General features: G+C 42.8%; 1 protein-coding gene across 13 annotated transcripts in view; it reads right to left on the bottom strand.

The window, feature by feature from the left end:
• PTPN5 (protein tyrosine phosphatase non-receptor type 5) overlaps positions 1-18,318 on the bottom strand; it is a 65,226-nt gene that overhangs the window by 12,327 nt on the left and 34,581 nt on the right. For 11 of the 13 annotated variants that reach the window (XR_013984096.1, XM_080999103.1, XM_080999111.1 and 8 more), the window contains 8 exons: positions 16,929-17,101; positions 16,433-16,552; positions 13,963-14,046; positions 9,535-9,773; positions 8,220-8,409; positions 7,038-7,122; positions 4,391-4,470; positions 3,337-3,474 (listed from right to left, as the gene is read on the bottom strand). Coding sequence is in view for 12 of the 13 variants with exons in the window: in XM_080999103.1 (XP_080855229.1) it covers positions 3,337-3,474; positions 4,391-4,470; positions 7,038-7,122; positions 8,220-8,409; positions 9,535-9,773; positions 13,963-14,046; positions 16,433-16,552; positions 16,929-17,081 (1,089 nt within the window). In the remaining variant the exon portion in view is untranslated. Of the gene's footprint in view, positions 1-3,336; positions 3,475-4,390; positions 4,471-7,037; positions 7,123-8,219; positions 8,410-9,534; positions 9,774-13,962; positions 14,047-16,432; positions 16,553-16,759; positions 16,848-16,928; positions 17,102-18,318 lie in introns of those variants that run through there. The other 2 variants (XM_080999104.1, XM_080999105.1) reach the window with 2 other exon arrangements.

Genomic DNA, 18,318 nt, shown 5'->3' on the forward strand with positions numbered 1-18,318 from the left:
TACCAACATGTATTTGACCAAACAGGAAAACAGGAGTGTCTGGCGTGCTCTGGTCCATGGGGTCACGAAGAGTCGAACACGACTAAACGCCTAAACAACAACTACCTTCTATCTCAGGGTTGTATGGTTTGTTCATCTCTGTCTTTAAGGTATATTTGTACTCTTGTGGCAAATCTTACATGTTTCAGCCACACTGCTCGGTAAGGTGCCATATGAGCCATGCCCATAACCTTATGAGCATTTCTACCCATGATTCATGAGTCAGTGCCATTTGCAAGGGAGAACTCATAATGTGATGGACCCCCCACATGGTTTCTTGCAAAGGAACTGTCTAGGCCTCCGGGATAAATGTAATGAACGGAGGCCAAATAAAAGTTAAATAAGGGAGATAATACAGAATATCCACATTTTTCTGCTGCTGCACCTTTGCATGTAAGCCGCACCACTGGTTTACACCAGTGGGAAAATTTGTCACTACCATTTCATGAGTCAAATTTTCACAATTCTGTTCCCCCGCCTCGACGCAGTCCCTCCATGCTACAATAGTGCTCATCCATTGTAAAAACTGACAAATGTGCTAGTAACTATCTATAGCTCAGACTCCAAGCAGCTGAAATGAAGAACACCCACACATTTCCGTGGGCTGTCTGTCAGTTCAGATTAGACCTGACAAAAGTGCTGGAATAGTGAGCCACTAATCCTCGCATTATTGAACGTATATAGCAGGAACACAAAGACTCTTTCTCAAGCATCATGGCATAACAAAGGTTTCAGCTCTGCGTCGACACATTTTTAAGACATAGTGTTCATATAATAATTTGAAGCTGGCAAGGGTGGGGGTATGGGGAGAGAAACATCAGAACAGGGATGCTAACAAGAAGGGGACTGTAGCCTATATTTATATCAGAGTCTCATGGCATGATTTTATTCTTTAAACAAGAGGTATCAATGAAACATTGCGCTCAATCATATCTTTTGTTAGTACAGAGACTGATGGCATCTACTAGACTTTTGTGATTAATGAATGACTTCTAACCAAATGTGTCTTTTGGAAAAAGTGAGTGTGCATGTGCCGTTAGGTTGCACAGCTTTCCTATCTCCTTGGTAACATCCAAGTAGCACTGCAGATACAAGTTGTGATGGATAGATTGGAAGAAAAATGGTAGCTGACCGTGATCTATTAAGCTCTTTTGCCCACAGAATTGATTCACAGATTCACAGAATTTATCAAACCGATTAAGTCAAACAGTTGCTCAGCTATGTTTCGCATAGCAATCCATACTGCAATATGCCAATGCCTCAAGTAGAAATAGCAGCAGCTAGAAACAACAGGGTTAAATCCAGACTCCTAAGGGGTGTCAACTGCCCAGTTGCTAACCTGGAAGCAAAACAGATGTTGAGAAAATGACATCGGTGACAGCAGAACTTGGAGGCAGCTCACTTTAAGGGGAGGGAAATGTAAGTTTGGGTACTCACTGTGTGAAAGTATTTTGTCCAGATGGGTAAGTGAGGCACCCACCCATGAATAGAGCAAGTCCTCGTTACCCCAGGAGAGGTAAATAAGCATGTGAACAGCTTTGATACCCTACCCTTGCTAGCACAGAATCCCACATAGCAAGAGATTTGATCTCAACCTCCAAAGTAGGTTGGGATTCCAACTAGAGGGGAACCTTCCAGAAGCTCCATGTGACAGAGAGATTGAAGGATCCTACAGAGTAGATCATATCTGCTGATAAGTATCAACTCTATCAAGGTGGCTTGGCTAGGATCTGGAACAGTCACATTGTTATCCCATGTGACAGGAACAAATGTGTGTAGTGGAATTACCACTAGGGAGCTGAGTAGGAAAGGAAGGAGAAGAAGAGGAAATGGCAGAGAAGAGAGAGAAATAGCTTTAAAAAAAATTAAGGAAAAGAGAATTGGGTATGGAAAAGAAAAATGTGCTAAATAAATGTAGGAGGAGATTAACCAAAAAAGAGCAGAGTCAGAGCTCTGTCCTGGATGAGGCAAAGAGCTAAAATGGAGAGACATAAACACAACCAGGATGTTACATAAATGTTGATCACAAGGTTCCCTGCCTCTCCTGGGCAGGAGGAATACCTAACCCAGTCATAGATGAAACTAGGGCACGGGAAGGGATGAGGCGAGAACTGGTGGACAAACGGGTACAACATTGTTCTTGGATTGAAAATGGCTACAACATTATTGATTACAGATGCAGGTAGGTTTGGCTTAGGCATTGGGTGTTCTTTCTGGTTGATACTCCTGCCTGTTGGCTGGAGATTTTCAGGATCGTGCCTCAGTTAAAGGCTACCTCAAGATGTGAGTCAGTTAAGCTGGTCCTCTAAGCTGCCCTCTGGAAGTTCTAAGGCCTATCTGCTCTCCTATAGGCTTCAGGACAGAACTTCCACCTAGATTCCTTTATTGAGATATTGCACCTGCTGGAGGGGAAGGGGGTGATGAACCACGTCATCCCCTTCCAGAAATAAGACTACAGGATTCAACCCAACGCCTTATCTACCAACAGTTGTGGTGATTCCTAGGAGGAAGGCAAAACCCTCAGATGGTCTAAATTTGTTTCCAGGCAAATTCCTTCCTGGCCCTGAATATAGTGACCTAATGTATCCAAAGCAAGTTTATGAACACAGGATCAACAGACCCAATTACTCGGTGGGTGAGCGGGTTGATCTGTCACTGACTGCACCGCTTGTAGAAAGTGCAGCTGGCCTTTTAAGCTGCAGTGGTGGGCCAGAGAGACGCTTTGCTCCCTCTGGTCCACTGCTGATGCTCTTCCCACTCTGAAGGCTGTGACTAGCCTATTCAAATTATAGGTTTTGGTGGGCAAGCCCAGCATCCTCCGTGGCCAGGATTGCTGCAAAGGAGGGAGGGATCACCCTCTTCCTTCCATGTCCTGCTGAGCTGGGCTGGACTGCAAGCACTGCCCACCCGAGAAGCGGGGATAAGCGACCATTTCTAATCAGCATTAGAAACTGGAAAGCTATAAGGGTAGAAATCATACTTCCCTAATAACATAATTAAGTGCTGGGAAAACACAGCATCCATTGCCTTTGGGAAAGTCATTTCAATCTCACAACAAACAAGTAACAAATGTATTATTCACCTTCTTCAATGTTGGGATGGGGCTTACATGTGTGCTGATGTTTTGCTCATCACGCCTTTTTAAAGCACTCCAAACCATGACTACTGAGGTAATTTACAAAGCAAACTAGCTTCATGAATGGAACCATATTTTATTCAATCATTTCCCATGGCTCAGGCATCCACTGTGGAAACATCAATTACAACATGGGATAAAGAGCAGAGACTCAGCATTACCTCATTCATCTCTTCTATATTGGTAATCATGACAATAATTGGAGAACGCTCCTGCCACACCATTCTCCAGAAATCACTGACAGTATTAACTATGGGTCCCTGAGTAGCAATGTACACCTTTTCTTCTCCTCTATAGCCCTGCCAACAAAGCAACAAGGGTTCATTAGTGTTGAGCTGTGCACAGACTTCAGTTCTCCAGTCTTTTACCCAAGGACACTTAGCAAATCAAAAATAAATGTGCTAGTGCACACTTTCTCCCACCTCCCCCCACCACACACAAGCCAAGGACAGAAGGCACAGCTTCAATTTATACAAGCAGCAATGGTTGCTATGGCAATGGAAGCATTTATGCTATGCAAGAAGCATGGTTAAACCAAGCTCGATTATGCTCTTTTTGGTTTTGCTGGAGCCCAAGAGTTGTGTTAGACCCTCGGGATTCAGCACTGCCCAGGCCTTGAAATCTGAGGTCTCCTTGGAGAAGGTGCAAGGGGAGCAAGATTTCCACACCACCAACAGCCCTTCTGAACTGCTGGAGCCAGATATCCTCACCAGAGGTCTCCATAGGTTCCTGGCTGGCTCCCAGAACCACCCTTGACCCACAGGGACAAAGCAGAAGAACACGGCCAGGCAGAAGCTTCAGAGCTGCTGTTGAAGTAGCTAGATAGCTGCATGAGGCTACTTGTGGGAAGAAGGAGGAAGGATATGTAAGCATCTGCCCAGATCAGGGTCTGGCTCAGAGCCAGGAGTAGATGGAGCCTACAGCTCATATATAAGTTCTCTGTCTGAGGTGTGTCAACTGCTACCAAATAAGCTCCAGGTTCAAGTGCAGGGCCTATATGAACCAGGGAAATGGCCATAGGGACAGAAAAGAGGACTGGTGTCATTCTCTGATACTGAAGTAACAACAGCTGGTATCCAAAACAATTGCAAATGTTTTTAAAGACCACAAGGTGTGTTTTGGGGTGGGAATGGTGATCTATGGAATTTTGCAGCTGTTCATGAATAATTGAAACCCACTTACGCAGAAAACCCTTCAGGATTGCTTAGCTCTTACCCTGATGTAGTTGGCATTGATGTAAGAGCTCAGGGGATCATCTTGATCGTCTGAGGTAAGGCACACTCTGCTGTGAGGATCTGGAAAACCAAAGCAAGAGTCTAGAGTTATGTGCTACAAGGAAGCATGATACCCTTCTGTACTCTATGAACTGCACAGCTGTCCGCGACCGCAGAAAAGTAATCGGCAACGAACCCTTGGTGAGAAACACTGTGGCAATGTCAAATCATCCAAAGATTTGATCCTAAAAATGTAGCAGTAGCCCTGGCGGATCAGATCAAAAGCCTTGGTAAGTCTACTCTGCTTCCCCCAGGTGGCCATCCAGATGCTTCTGAGAAGCCCAGGCATGACTTGAATGCACACAGAGGAACTGGTATCCAGTGGCATACTACCTCAGAAGAATGCAGGTGTTCCATTTAGATATCATGGCTAGTAGCTATTGACAGATCTATCCACCATGGATTTATAAAGCCATCTAAGGCAAAAATGCGTCACTACATCTTATGGCAGTAAGCAGACCATATGGACAGCAATGTTGCACCAATGCTGGGGAAGCAGGCTACTTCTGCACCCATTACAATGCCTTTGTGACACTGCCTCTTTCTCCAGTTTTTTAAAAAAATGCTATTTATTTTCTTGCTGCTCTGCACAGAGGCTTTTTACTGGTGTCAGCCATGATGGCTTGCTACTACAGTGAGCAGGCTTGGTCCCAGTACCAGTGCAAAGGCAGAGGTGTTCCTTTGCACTAGAATTCTGGAACCTTTTAGAGGATAGAGCTTGGATTTGGGCCTCTTTGAAATCGGCCATTTTCATCCATTTAGGCTGGCACTTTTGAGACAAGAACATAAAGCAAGCAACCAGCTTCCTCAAAAGACGCTGATTCTTTCTGGGGGGTTTTCAGAATTCCACAACAAATTTGTAAATCTGCAAAAGATATTTCCTACAAAAGAAATATAAATTAGCTGAATTAAAGACTATTATCATTTCTCTCAGTAACTGCAATTAACTGTAGAATTGCAGGCAACTGATCATTAAGTTAAGTGCCTGTTTACCTTTCATTTTAACTAGAGTGAACATCTGTTTTAGACAACCTTGAATATTTCTCCTTCCTCAAAAGCAACACATTCCACTTTGCAGGCAACTTTACTAATCAAGTGATTGCTGTCCTTGAATATGAAGCTGCAATAAGAAAAGGATGTCGAGTTTAACTGACATAGACCAAGTCCTCAGAGCCACATGCACACATACGGCTTAGAGCTGTCCTTTATGGCCTCTCCCTGTCCTCCTCAAGACATGAAGCTCACACAGATACAGTAACAGATTGATTGGCAGGTGGTTGTGTGGGACTGTGCAGGCTGGCTTTGCAGCAGAAGAAACACTGGGAGCATGGCAAGAGGAAGGCACATGCTTTGGTAACCATTATCCCTTGCTACACATACTTCCCCTTTCTCTTCTGTATCCTATTTCAGACTGCACGTTCCTTGGGGCAAAACCTCTCCCCCCCCCCTTGCTTTTGTTAAAGTACCATGCAAAGTTACAGATGCTAGCAATGTTGACCTTCCTCTGCAAAATCTCCTTCTCTCCCAAAGAAATCCGAAAGCTTGCCAAGACCTCTCCATTACCAGCAATCTTACCAGTACGCTGGCACAAGGATTTGCTGCAGTGCTGCCCAAGTTCCAATGAAATCATTACAAACCACTCAGACCTACCCTTGCATGTGCCTAACTAAACAAAATGAAAATCAGGCATCCTCCTCACGATCCCTCAATCATCTGTATATACTGAGGGAGAAACGAGAAAAACAAAACCACAAAATAATAAAAATGAACTGATTATATTGTGTCAGTTATGGGGGGGGGGTCATACCAAACATCAGCGAGGCTTTCGGCTTTCAGTTTCTGTATTATTCAAAAGGTCTTTAGGAGTTGCTAATAACTAAATAGGCTATAGGGCCGACTCTGTTGTATGAAAAAGGGGTAAAAGCAAACAGTATACAGCCCAGTTGTTTGCATGTAGAAGACACACACAGTTCAATTCAATTGTCTCTAGTTAAAGGGTTTCTGGCAGCAGAAACCTTTGTGTAAGACCTTGAAAAGCAGCTACTAGCAAGAGGAGGCAACGGAAGGTTAGACTAAAGCTCAGTGGCAGCGCAAATGCTTTGCACACAGAATGTCACTGGTTCAATCCCTGGTGTCCCTAGGAAAAGACTCCTGTTTGAAACCCTGTGGAACCCCTGTCAGTCAGTGTGGAAAATACTGAGCTAGCTGGACCCATAGGCCTTAGGTGGTATAAGGCAGCTTCCCAAGTAAATAGACTAATGGTATAAGAAAGTACTTTGTGGAAGATCCTTGTTACTCAGTGGTTCTGCCTGGCCAATCGGAAACTACATTTACTGGTTGATGTGGCCACTTCAGAGATACAGCTGGCTTTTGTCAGAGGTCTAACTTACCCCCTGCTGCACATCAAGAGAATCCATGAACAAAAGCAGCATAAAAAATATCAAGCACAAGGATAGCAAAGCTTATTCCATCATCTTTCAAGTGTTTTTTAAAAGCTCACAATCATGTGCAATTTCACACACTTCAATATCACACAGTACAAGAAACTTCAGCTTGACAAACAGCTGTAACGTGGCTATGGTGCTTACTTGGGAGAATTGTTTTGTAGCGATTCTTTCGGACCAAACCTGGAATATCATACTCCTTTGGATCAACAAAGTTCATCGGAATTTCCTGTTGAAAGATACACAATATGAGCCATTAACAGATTCTAAAGGGACAGGAAGAAGCAGAATCCTGTTGCTTTCCTTTGAATGTGAAGTAGTGGCAGCAATGAAATTAGCTCAAAGATGTGATGTGACATTTCTAGTTATTTTTTACACTCCAAAATCTGATTCCTAGATTCCTGGGAGAGAGTCTCTTTTTAAAAAAAAATTAATATTAAAATGCTTCTGAAAATACTCACTAAGGAACACACAGTTAAGAGCTACTTTTAACACTTAGGAGAATGTTATGGGCTCTGTTGTGACCAAAGGCTTATGCACCAATCTTGCAGAGGGTGAAGGTGCTTAAATACACTGAAGCCAATGGGTTGTAAACAGCTCAACTATGTACAGGATTGAAGCCATAGCATTCCCTTAGATATGGAAGCAGTAGATGAGCTGAAGCACAGAAAAGGCTCTTCCTGGGGAGGTAGTGTGACTTCTCATGTAATTTATTTTATTATAGGTCAGTACTTTGCACTTGCTGGACTGTAATTCTTGTCCATTTGTGCAGAACCCATTACTGACATTGGCCTGGTTCACATATAAGGCTAAGTCAATCGACGGCTAAGCATGAATGGGCAAGCCACCCCCAAACAAACCACAAATGGTAAGCCAAGAACATACCTTGAATATAGCTTGTTGCTTGTTTGGAGTGAAACAAACCACAAGCCTGGAGAAAGTGGGCAGAGAAAACCTTTTCTCCCTCTCCCATAAGACTAGACCTTGGGGATATCAATGAAGCTGAACGTTGGTGGGCATTCATGCAGCACATGGTTAAACTATGGAACCTGCTCCCACAGGAGGCTCCCACTTGGATGGCTTTAAAAGAGAATTAGACAAATTCATGGAGGAGAGGGCCATCAGTGGCCAACTAGCCATGATGGCTATGAGCTACCTCCATGGTTGGAGGCAGCAATGCTTCTGAATACCAGTTGCTGGAAGGGAGAGTGCTCTTGTGATTGAATCCTGATTGTGGGCTTCTCCCAGCTGTCTGTGAGAACAGGATGCTGGATGAGATGAGCCATTGGCTTGATTCTTACAAACCCAGATTATCAAGATACTCACAAAAAACTCTGTCTGGAGTACAAAAGAATCTAATGCTTTCTGGTGTAGCTCCTCCTCAGTGAGAACGTTTGATGCCGTCTGGAGGTATTCTCGAGCTGACTCTTCCTTTGGGGACATAATATAGCCAAACCCTTGCTCAGAACAGCCTGGAGTGCACATGTCCAATGTGAGTGAAACATTTGAACCCCTCCTGCGTAAGACATAACACACATTTGTTGATGATTGTGAAATAAGTCAGCACAGACTGCCTACTTTTCTTGTTTACTTTGGGCAACACACACAAATGTGTTGTTCCCAAAGCCCAATCAATCTAAAGGTACCTGAAACCATGAGTGTAAACCATGCATTATAATATTCTCCAAGATGGGGAATGCTAAAATAATATATAGTTCAGGGAATTGCACCAGCAATTCAAAAAATATATTTAAAAAATACAGAATAGAAAAAAATAAGAATACAAACAAAAATTATTAGCTTAAAAATTACCTGATTTACTGGTGTCAGCCTTATCATAACAATATTGATGATGTTCCCTTGATTAGCTATATCAGTCATCAATGTAATCACCAACATAATTTACATCAACATTTTGTCCAAAGGCCTAACCAGATCCACACTTAGGATTTCCTTTCAGTTTTTGCTTTCTTATAGAATAGCACTATGACTTCTGCTTTGAAGACAGAGACTTGGCACTTGGAGAAAGGGGTCAAACCCTCACTATCCATGTCCTTTCTCAGATATAAACCCATCTACTTCCAGGGGTGGTGGTGGTGAGGAGGAGGAGACAGAAACAACATCTGCACTGGTCTTTCCCCACACCCACAGATCTAATAGTAGCTTGCCAGAAGGCAGAGGGTGGGGATTAATGTTGGTGAGGAAGAGTTAAACATTGCCCAGATCATCTCCATTCTTCAAACATTTGGGACTAATAATCAAAGCAAATCCTAATGACTGATATATCTGGTTAGGTCCTTAGCCACAATGGTGAATAAACTCAATGTATGACTAACTGATCACTGTCATTCAAGAGGCTACATTTTCCCCCTAAAATTCAACATTTTCCAAAGATTCTCTCATATAACCTTTTTCCTAACAGGGAGGGCACCGAAAACATCTGGAGGGCAGATGCTGGCTACTCCTGCCCTAGGTGAGCCACAAATGCCTATAAGAGCACATATGACGCAACTATGGAGTCCAGTTCTCTTGCTCTGAATGAAAATAAACTCTGCCCACTAATCAGATTCTTATTGGGCTAATCCACTCAGAATGCCTACACTTCCACCTTCCTGGACCCAAGCTCTTTGCATTTCTTTACCTTTCTTGCAGTCCCACAGATTTAACCGTTAGGGTTGCTGGATCTGTCTCTACTTTCATATCCATCACACAGTCAAATACTGGTGTCTCTGGCACGGGGTCCAGATCGAGGAATTCATCTTCAGTTTTGTCCTCTGTCCACTCGGAATAGGTGAATGAAGGCTGGCGGCTTACAGACTGTCGCCTGTCCTCTTGGAGGGGAAATGGGGGATCTGGAGGTGTCTTCAGCAGATACCAAATCTATGGGGAAATATACAGTATCTGGACCTTTCTGTATGTTTGAAAAAGGACTTGCCTTTTTAGTTATCAATGGGTCCATTATACCTCTGCATAATAAAACTGCACTAAAGCAAGCTGGAAAATGCTACACAATCAACTCTTTCTTGCAAGTGTCACAAGAGGACTGTCCATTCTATGTTTGCAGTGAGGCAGAGGGCTTTATGGAACCTGCTAGGCATTGCCACTGACTACAGCAGAGCCATTCCATGCATGGAAAGTCTGTGTCAATGCCAAATGTGAAATCACTTGCTCCTTTGTGTAGTGATCAACTGTGAATGAGTGCACAAAAATCACATGTAAGCCTAGGTCACAGGCTGTGACTACTCTAGAATCATGGAGAAATAGGATAATTCCCACCCACCCCCGTCCCAGAAAGGGGAAGGCTGTTTGAAAGAGCAATCACTGCCTGCTCACAGTCTGTATACTCGGAGCTGGCTTGCCCATGTGGTGGCTGATTCAAGTGGCATCCCCAAGGGGTGGCATCCTGTTTCACCACCCAGCTTTGCTGCTAGTCTCCCCAGCTTCCAGGAGCAGAGCAGGTCTAGCGGCAAAGCTTTGCAGAGCACCTCCCCTCCTGGCAAGCCAGAGAAATGGGGTGGCACTCTGCCACCCAACTTTGCTGCTGGGAAGGGGGAGATCTCCCTCCGTCCAGTGGTGTGGCGGACATTTGCACTGTTTCACCACAGGTGAGCGAAAGAGAAAAAAGCTGTGCTCACACATCTTGCAAAGCAATGCTACAATCAAATCACTTTCAACTCTCCAATGAAGTATTGCTGTCTTTGGTCAGAGACACCCTACACCAGGAACTCAGTTCATTTTAAAAAGACACTAGGTCTCCTGCAAATACGGAGAGAGTTATTTTATAAGTTCATTGTTCCTTGTTCATTCAAATAATCTTAAAAAGAGAAGAACCAGTCAATACAGCTCAGGAGCCGGAATAAAGCTCATAGATGACATCATTATCTCGATGTGAAGCTAAATTTGGAGCAGGGAAACAGGTATACAGAAAAGCCGAGTGTGATACAAGTCCAGAACTAAAAAGAGTATTGAACGACAACAAATGTTTGGAAAATCACCTTTCTTGAAAATTCAGAAAAGCTGACATGTAAGGAAGGGTTCTACCCAATTCATAGCATTATACTTTATTTAGTAGATATATTATAACCAGAACTGGCTACCCCATTCTCAAATTAAGTCACTAAGTTTGAAATGGACACACACACACACACACTCACACACTGGCAGTTTTCAAATATTTCAGCATCTCTCAGAGAAGAGAAGGACAACAACTGTCCACAGAGAACAGAACAAGGATCAGTGAGGCAGGTTCAGGTTGAAAAGAAATTTCCGAGCTACTTACTAGAGCAAGTCAGCAATGAAATAAGCAGCTTAAGGATGCAAATCCAATCTACCCCTTTGGGGGCTGTCAAGGAAGGTTAAGAGAAGCCTCCATTTATAGGGGCCTCACCTAGAGATAGGATGTGGTGGAGGGCAGGGCGTTGGCAGTGTCAGTCTGCTTGGTCTCTATGACTGTGCAAACATAGCGTTTCCAGAAAACTGCATTAAATCTAATTTAGATATTAAGCTGTTAAATACACAAACCAACTTAATTTAATAACCTGTGAGGATAAGTTCAAGTCTGCTTTTATTCAATGCAGAATATCCACAATTTAACAGCTTGCTCAAAGGGCTCCACTGTTTAAAACAGTGTGCTGCCTATAATCTCTGGCAAAGTGCCAGGACTTCAGCCTCTCCCTGTCCTCTAAGGAAGTATCCAAACCATGGGTAGGCCAACCTAAGGCCCGGGGCCCGGATCTGGCCCAACTGCCTTCTAAATCTGGCCCGCAAACGGTGCAGGAATCAGCGTGTTTTTACATGAGTAGAATGTGTCCTTTTATTTAAAATGCATCTCTGGGTTATTTGTGGGGCATAGGAATTCGTTCATTTTGTCCCCTTCAAAATATAGTCTGGCCCCCCACAAGGTCTGAAGGACAGTGGACCGGCCCCCTGCTGAAAAAGTTTGCTGACCCCTCATCCAAACCAACAGGGATTTTTTCTTATGTGATCTGCTAAAGAGAATGGCACAAGCGCTTTTCAGTTCATACATCATTCCATGTTCTGCCACCATTGGCATTCTACTCCCTTCTATTTATGTAAAATTAATTTTTCATAACATATATGTATATTTTTTTCAAATACTTCATCTCAGAGAAGTTTCAACTGTCCCTTTTCCTGGTCACTCTCTCTCATTTTCTGCCTTCATTTTTAGAGCTTTTATTCTTTTTCATTATTTGTGTGAATTTGTGCCAGTGTACTTCTGCGTCCATTTACCAAGACACCTTGTTAATTTTGACCTGATTTCTTTTAGCAGAGGTTAAAACTGGGCTGTTTCACACAATGTGTCAAAAACTGTAATTGATATTGTTGAGCCACAACAGAAAAGTGAAGAGAAATAAAATGTGATAGGAGTGTTACTCTGGCAGTACCCAAAGGTGTGATCTATTCTACAAATGTGTATCAGTTTTCTAGCAGTGGCATTCCCAAATAACCATGGGAAGTGTAGTTTGGTGAGGTAAACTTTGTGATCTTTCCATTCTCAGCAATTATAAACCCAAGAGTTCTCTAGGATAAATATATTACTGTTAAACTGGCTTAAGTCTGCAGTGTAAATATATCCTAACTCTGTGAAAAGGGGAAATTTGTACTTTGTAGGTTTATGCTAAATGATGTGATAACCAACGCAAAAATAATACTGTTGTATCGTCACATCAGTATTCAGGTTTATTGTCAACAAGAAGTCTGAGAAGTACTTAAGTCTTGTGGATCTGTATGACAATGGTATTTAACCAGCATTTTGCTATAATAAACATGTAACATTTATTTGACTGTCCCTATCCCTTTCCAGGATACAGTCAAACCTCGGTTGTTGAACGTAATCCGTTCTGGAAGCCCATTCAGCTTATGAAATGTTCGACAACCAAGGCGTGGCTTCCAGTTGGCTGCAAGAGCTTCTCGCACTCAAGCGGAAGCCGCGTTGGATGTTAGGCTTCCGAAAGACGTTTGAAAACTAGAGCATTTACTTCTGGGTTTTCAGCATTCGGGAGCTGAAATGTTCCAAAAAGGAGCCGTTCAGGAACCAAGGTTTGACTGTACTATAATTTTTGACACTTAAGAAGGCAAATTCCCTCTCTCACACACACAGCTGCTCTCAACATCCCATAAATTAAACATAGGTCCTTGTTGCCCTACTCCTCCCCTTCTTTCTTGATTAAAATGTTGTTTGTTTCAAATTATGAACTATTCTACAGATTCCCCAGTATGTTAAACCTGGATTCTTATTCATCCATTGATGTTGATCTCAGATATGTCCCACCATGGGATCACTTCAGTAATCCCCACTCTGTGGCTTTTGCCAACTAAGCTAACCAAGGGAATTGATGTAACATAAATTAATTTACAGCAACGTATTAACATTGTTGTACACCTATAATAATCTCTACTACTTTGTTTCTTTGTTGCTGTGCTTAATTGACTCTGACGGCAAGAAACAGTTTGGGGAAACTGCAGAAAATTCAGTAGGACCAATCATAACAAAAACATCACACTGTGCTTATTCTGATTTGGCTTGTTTCAGGCTTGGAGTGGCTCATTGTACAAGTTCTGGTGATTTTATACAGTTCAGTGTCAATTTAGAAGTCTGTCTTTTGCACTTTAATGTGCACTATTACACCACTCTCTGAAAGCTTTTTATTTGATCTCACAATACATCTTGCAAAGAAAAGCCTGAGCAAAAAGCTAATGCAATTGAACAGCAAAGCTAATCTCACTACCCACATCAGTATTCTTATTCACAGAGGTATTAACATTAATTACCATCCTTAGTGAGCGGTTTTTAAATACACTTCCTGCCACGTTACCAGAGAAAATCCTGCAATTGTCCCATGTCCCTGAATGAGCCTAACAACAATATATATGTAACAATGTTTACATGCTCAAACCATGTACATGTGAATTGCTAACGATTATTGGGGCATTAGAAACTGTTTCTCATGAAATGCATCAGCATGACACTCTGAGGGAACTTGGAAGGTATCAATTTGTTTGGCAAATTCTTTAATCGGAATTGAATAAATTCAAGACGTTAGCTTACCAATATTCCTAGGAGTAGCAAGCCAAAGGAAACCAAAAACAGCAGGAAACAAGGCACTATGATACCCCCATCTCTTTTCGGATCCTACAAAACAACACAAACCCATATAGGTTAATTAGGGGTATTTAAAGGTCCAAATGTTCCTAGTGCTGCTGTTCAATTATCTATCCAGTTAATCCCTTTTAAAAATCCATGGCCAGAAATCATGAGCCTTCATTATATGTAAACATCTCAAATTCAAATCAAATGTTTTAACTCAAATACAACCCACCCCTATTCCAAATTTTCCAATTGCTATCATCAAACAGGACAGAAATGGCGACTCTACTATCTCTTACATAAAATTGATCCCTAGAACTGTAATGATTGATCCACTGATCCAAATGCCTCTGAATTGTTTCCTTCTGCTTGGTGCTTCTTTTGTGGTGTAGTGTGAGGATCAATCAGACTTGAAACTACTTCCTAGCACATGACATGATAACTCAAGCACAAAACTAGGGAAGACACTGAAGGTCACTGATCAGACCATCTGCCTTTAAAGAAAAATAAAACAGCTTGGAGGAGCAGACTGGAATGGGACTGTTCTGAAAAGGAAAGGTGGGGTTTCCTCTGAAACCATTTGTCCCACTGACAGTATTAAGGGGGCAATTTACAACAGGAAAGGGATCCGGGAAGAAAGGATTGCGCCCTCTCTTACTGTGAGAGTTCCAACCAAATCTGAGGGTCCCCATTTCTGTTCTTAAATTATTTTAAGGAGACGGGAGATCTGATCCCATATCTGCAAGGTCCCACATTAAGAAAACATGCACTTAAAAGGCACTGCTTTGTCTGTGGAAGCAATTCCAAGGTTGGGTTTTGGTGTCAACAATATGTGGGTGATGACACACAGCTTTATTTCTCATTTGCAAATCTCAGGGAGGCTGTAGAACTCCTGAACAGGTGTCTGGGGATGACTTCAGAATTAAGCTGAAGTCTAATGCAGATAGTGCTATGGGTGGGATGGCTGGCTGATCTGGGTGGACTGGTATGACCAGTGCTAGATAGGACCAGTGCTGTAGCTCAGATGTCCTCCTAGACACCATGCTGTTTGTGTCAACACTGGTAGTGTCTGTAGCTAGGAGTGCATTTTACCAGCTCAAGCTGGTACATCAACTACAAGACTGGACTAAGTAAATCAATGCTTTAGTCATATTCAGGTTAGGCTACTGTGATGCACTCTATGAGAGGCTGCCCTTGAAGATGGTCTGGAAACTCCAACTGAGGTGATAAGAGAATGCAACACCAGTTCTGTGCCTGCTGAGCTGGTTATCATTGCATTTCTCAGCTCAGTTCTAAGTGCTTTGGAACCAAGTTATTTGGAAGTCCACTTTTAGCCATACAAGGCTGCCAGGCATTGATATATGCATCAGAAGCCTTTATGTCTGCTCACATGTGAAGACAAGGCTTTTTGTGGTGGACTCTAGACTGTGAAACACTGTCCCCATAGAGGTGTGCCTGGTCTCTACACTGCAGGTTTATAAATGCATTAAAAAACCCTACCTCCCAAAGGCAGCTTACAGATGAAACTTAAGCCAGGAAGTGCCCAGTTCAAACAGAGGGGCTGTGAAATCTATTCACCAACTCAGCTGCCGTGAGCTAGCTCCGCAGCTGCACATTGAGCTGTTGCCACCTCAGCACCTAGCTGGGAAGCACCTGTCCATACTGGCTGCAGGCTTTCCCCAGAGCTGGCTCCATGGAGCTGTTTCCTGGCTTAAGAGGGACTGCAGTGGCTGTCACCCATCCCTCACAATGGCTTTGGGGGCTGAAATGTTATATATAAGAGTTTTCGCTTTTCCCCTGAAGGCATTGTGAGGGGTGTTTTTTTGGACTCAGGTGGTGAATACAGCAAGACACGTTAGTTTCCTGAGTTCAACAGTGGCACTGAGCCAAGGAAGTGGGAAAGCTTAATTCTCCTCCCCTTCATTCCCCCCCCCCCATCATCCATGGAGGTCTGTGTTACGCTGAAAGTGGGGGATGCCCTGAAGGAGGAAGGGAATTGAATCTTGGTGCCCTCTACGGTCAATCCAACTTCCTCAAAGGGGCAGTTCGCCCTCACTTGTGGGAATGAGACTTAGGTCAGAGGAAACATGTCAGATGGCAACGCTCCTCCCCCAACCTCCCAAGGGAAAGCTAAAGCAAGAGATGGCAGAGAGAAAGATGGGAAAGGGAGGACAATAATGGGCAAGTCTAGAGTGAATTAATAATAATAATAATAGTTGCCCTGGCCATTATGGGTGGCTTCCAACAGAATACGTATACAAAAACACAACAGAACATCACACATTAAAAGATTCCTGATACAGGGATGCCTTCAGATGTCTACAGAAGGTCGTATAATCATTTATCTCTTTGACATCTGATGAAAGATCATTCCACAGTTTGGGAGCCACTATGTCCTGTATTAAAAGGATAGAGATATCACTGAACATACCTTTTCAGAATCTGTAAACAATTGTCCAGGTGAAGTAAGGAGATCAGACAGTATCTCAAAAACCTCCAGAAACTCTGGGATTGTTTCACAGCCACCATACCAAAACATAAGGGAGATAACCTGTGCAGTCAATCAAATAATTCATCATGAGCTTTCATCATCAGGAAAGTGAAATTTTCATTTTAATCTCAAGCCTGCATAACCAATTGGTTTTCATTTGTTTAAAGTGCAAATAAAGATAAAATACAAAAAAATGTTTTTGTATCAGCCAGGCATTTTTGCAGGCTGCATACATTAACTGGAATAAAAATACAAACAGATTATTACCTGGTTGTAACATGGCACAGCTTTTGACATAATTTCAGCTATATCAGCATATATGATGTGGGAAATCTGGCCCCTAAAATGTATGAATCTAAAAAAAACAAAAGCAATGTTGTCCTTTTCTCTTTTTTTCAAAAAGCGATCTCCATCTGAGTTAAGTCCGAATCCTTACCAATATCTGTGACAGGGCGAACAGATACGCAATTCCTCCGGTCCACCAAGCCACCCAGCTATGCTCTGGAGTCCTCCTTGCAGAACCTTTCTGAGATTGTTCTGCCTTGCTCTGCAGTTCCTGCTGCTCATCAGCTCCATTTGGTGGTTCCATCACAGCTGGCTTCGAAAGACCTTCAAGTGCGCAAATGAAACCGGTCAGGAAATAAAACAGCAATATAAGCCTTCCGCTCTTGCTTGGGCTGCAGGAGTTACATATGCAGATGGACAGAAAAAGCTGTCGGATACCTGCCAGCAACCAGAGTTAGTAACTGCAGCTGGAGACATGAACACCATACTAATCCATGCTACCTTCATAGGAAAAATGTAGTGTGGGTGGATATATAATGACCCATTCCCCCTCCGCTCCCCACCAGCAACAGAATCAGCATTTTGTTGTTTGTATGTACTTCAGTTTTCAGTTCTTTCCTTTGGGGCTGTGTGATATCATATGCCTTGCTTTACACCTTTACATATACTTGTTACAATAATAAACTCAACTAGCCATTTTGAAGCACTCACTCAGAACCAATAGAAGAGCTTCTGGCCCAAATCTGATTGTGCAGTACTACACTAATAAATCACAAGGTATGTGTCTAAAGGGCACCATGGAATTTTATACTACCTCCTAAATGAAATGTCCACAAAGGATTTAGCACATTCGTACCACAGGTTCCCAGGCATCCTATATGGGGTGTAAGTTCCATTTAATTCAGCTGAACGCAGGGTAAATATACATAGGATTTGGCAGTTAATCCTGCAAGTCCAGACACTGTTCATTCTTTTATTTTCCCCTGAATGATCAAAGATCTATAATTCTCAGTGGCAGCTGTTTCAAAAAAGCTGTTTATTACCTGCATTATTATTATTATTTTTCATTCACATCCCACTGTTCATCCAAGGAGCCGAGGGTTGTGTGCAAGGTTCTCCCATCTCTATTTTTATCTTCACAACCACCCTGTGAGGTAGGGGCTGGTCCAAGGTCACCCAGCAAGCTTCACGGCCAAGTAGGGATATGAACCCTGGTCTCCCTGGCTCTAGAGCAGGACTCGAACCACAACACCACGCTGACTCTTACTACTCTGTTCTACTCAAAACAAGCTCCCATAGCTGAAGCATGTGAGAGTTGGTTGTAGAATTGGGCTGTAACTGTTAAAATAGGAATCTGATTTATTATGAAAGTACTGTACTCTTCAAACAGAGTGCTTGAAACAGAAACATAGCTTTCCTTCTCTCCTCTGTTGGCCTCCGAACAAAACCGCAGATTAACTGCTTAAGAATCCTCCTCTGTGATGGTGAGCAACAACCACTTCCTCCTGACCCCTCTCCTACCTGGTCCCACCCACAAAATG

The sequence above is a fragment of the Podarcis pityusensis genome (genome assembly GCF_964106645.2).
Source record: "Podarcis pityusensis genome assembly, chromosome: 1".
Classification (NCBI taxonomy): Eukaryota; Metazoa; Chordata; class Lepidosauria; order Squamata; family Lacertidae; genus Podarcis; species Podarcis pityusensis.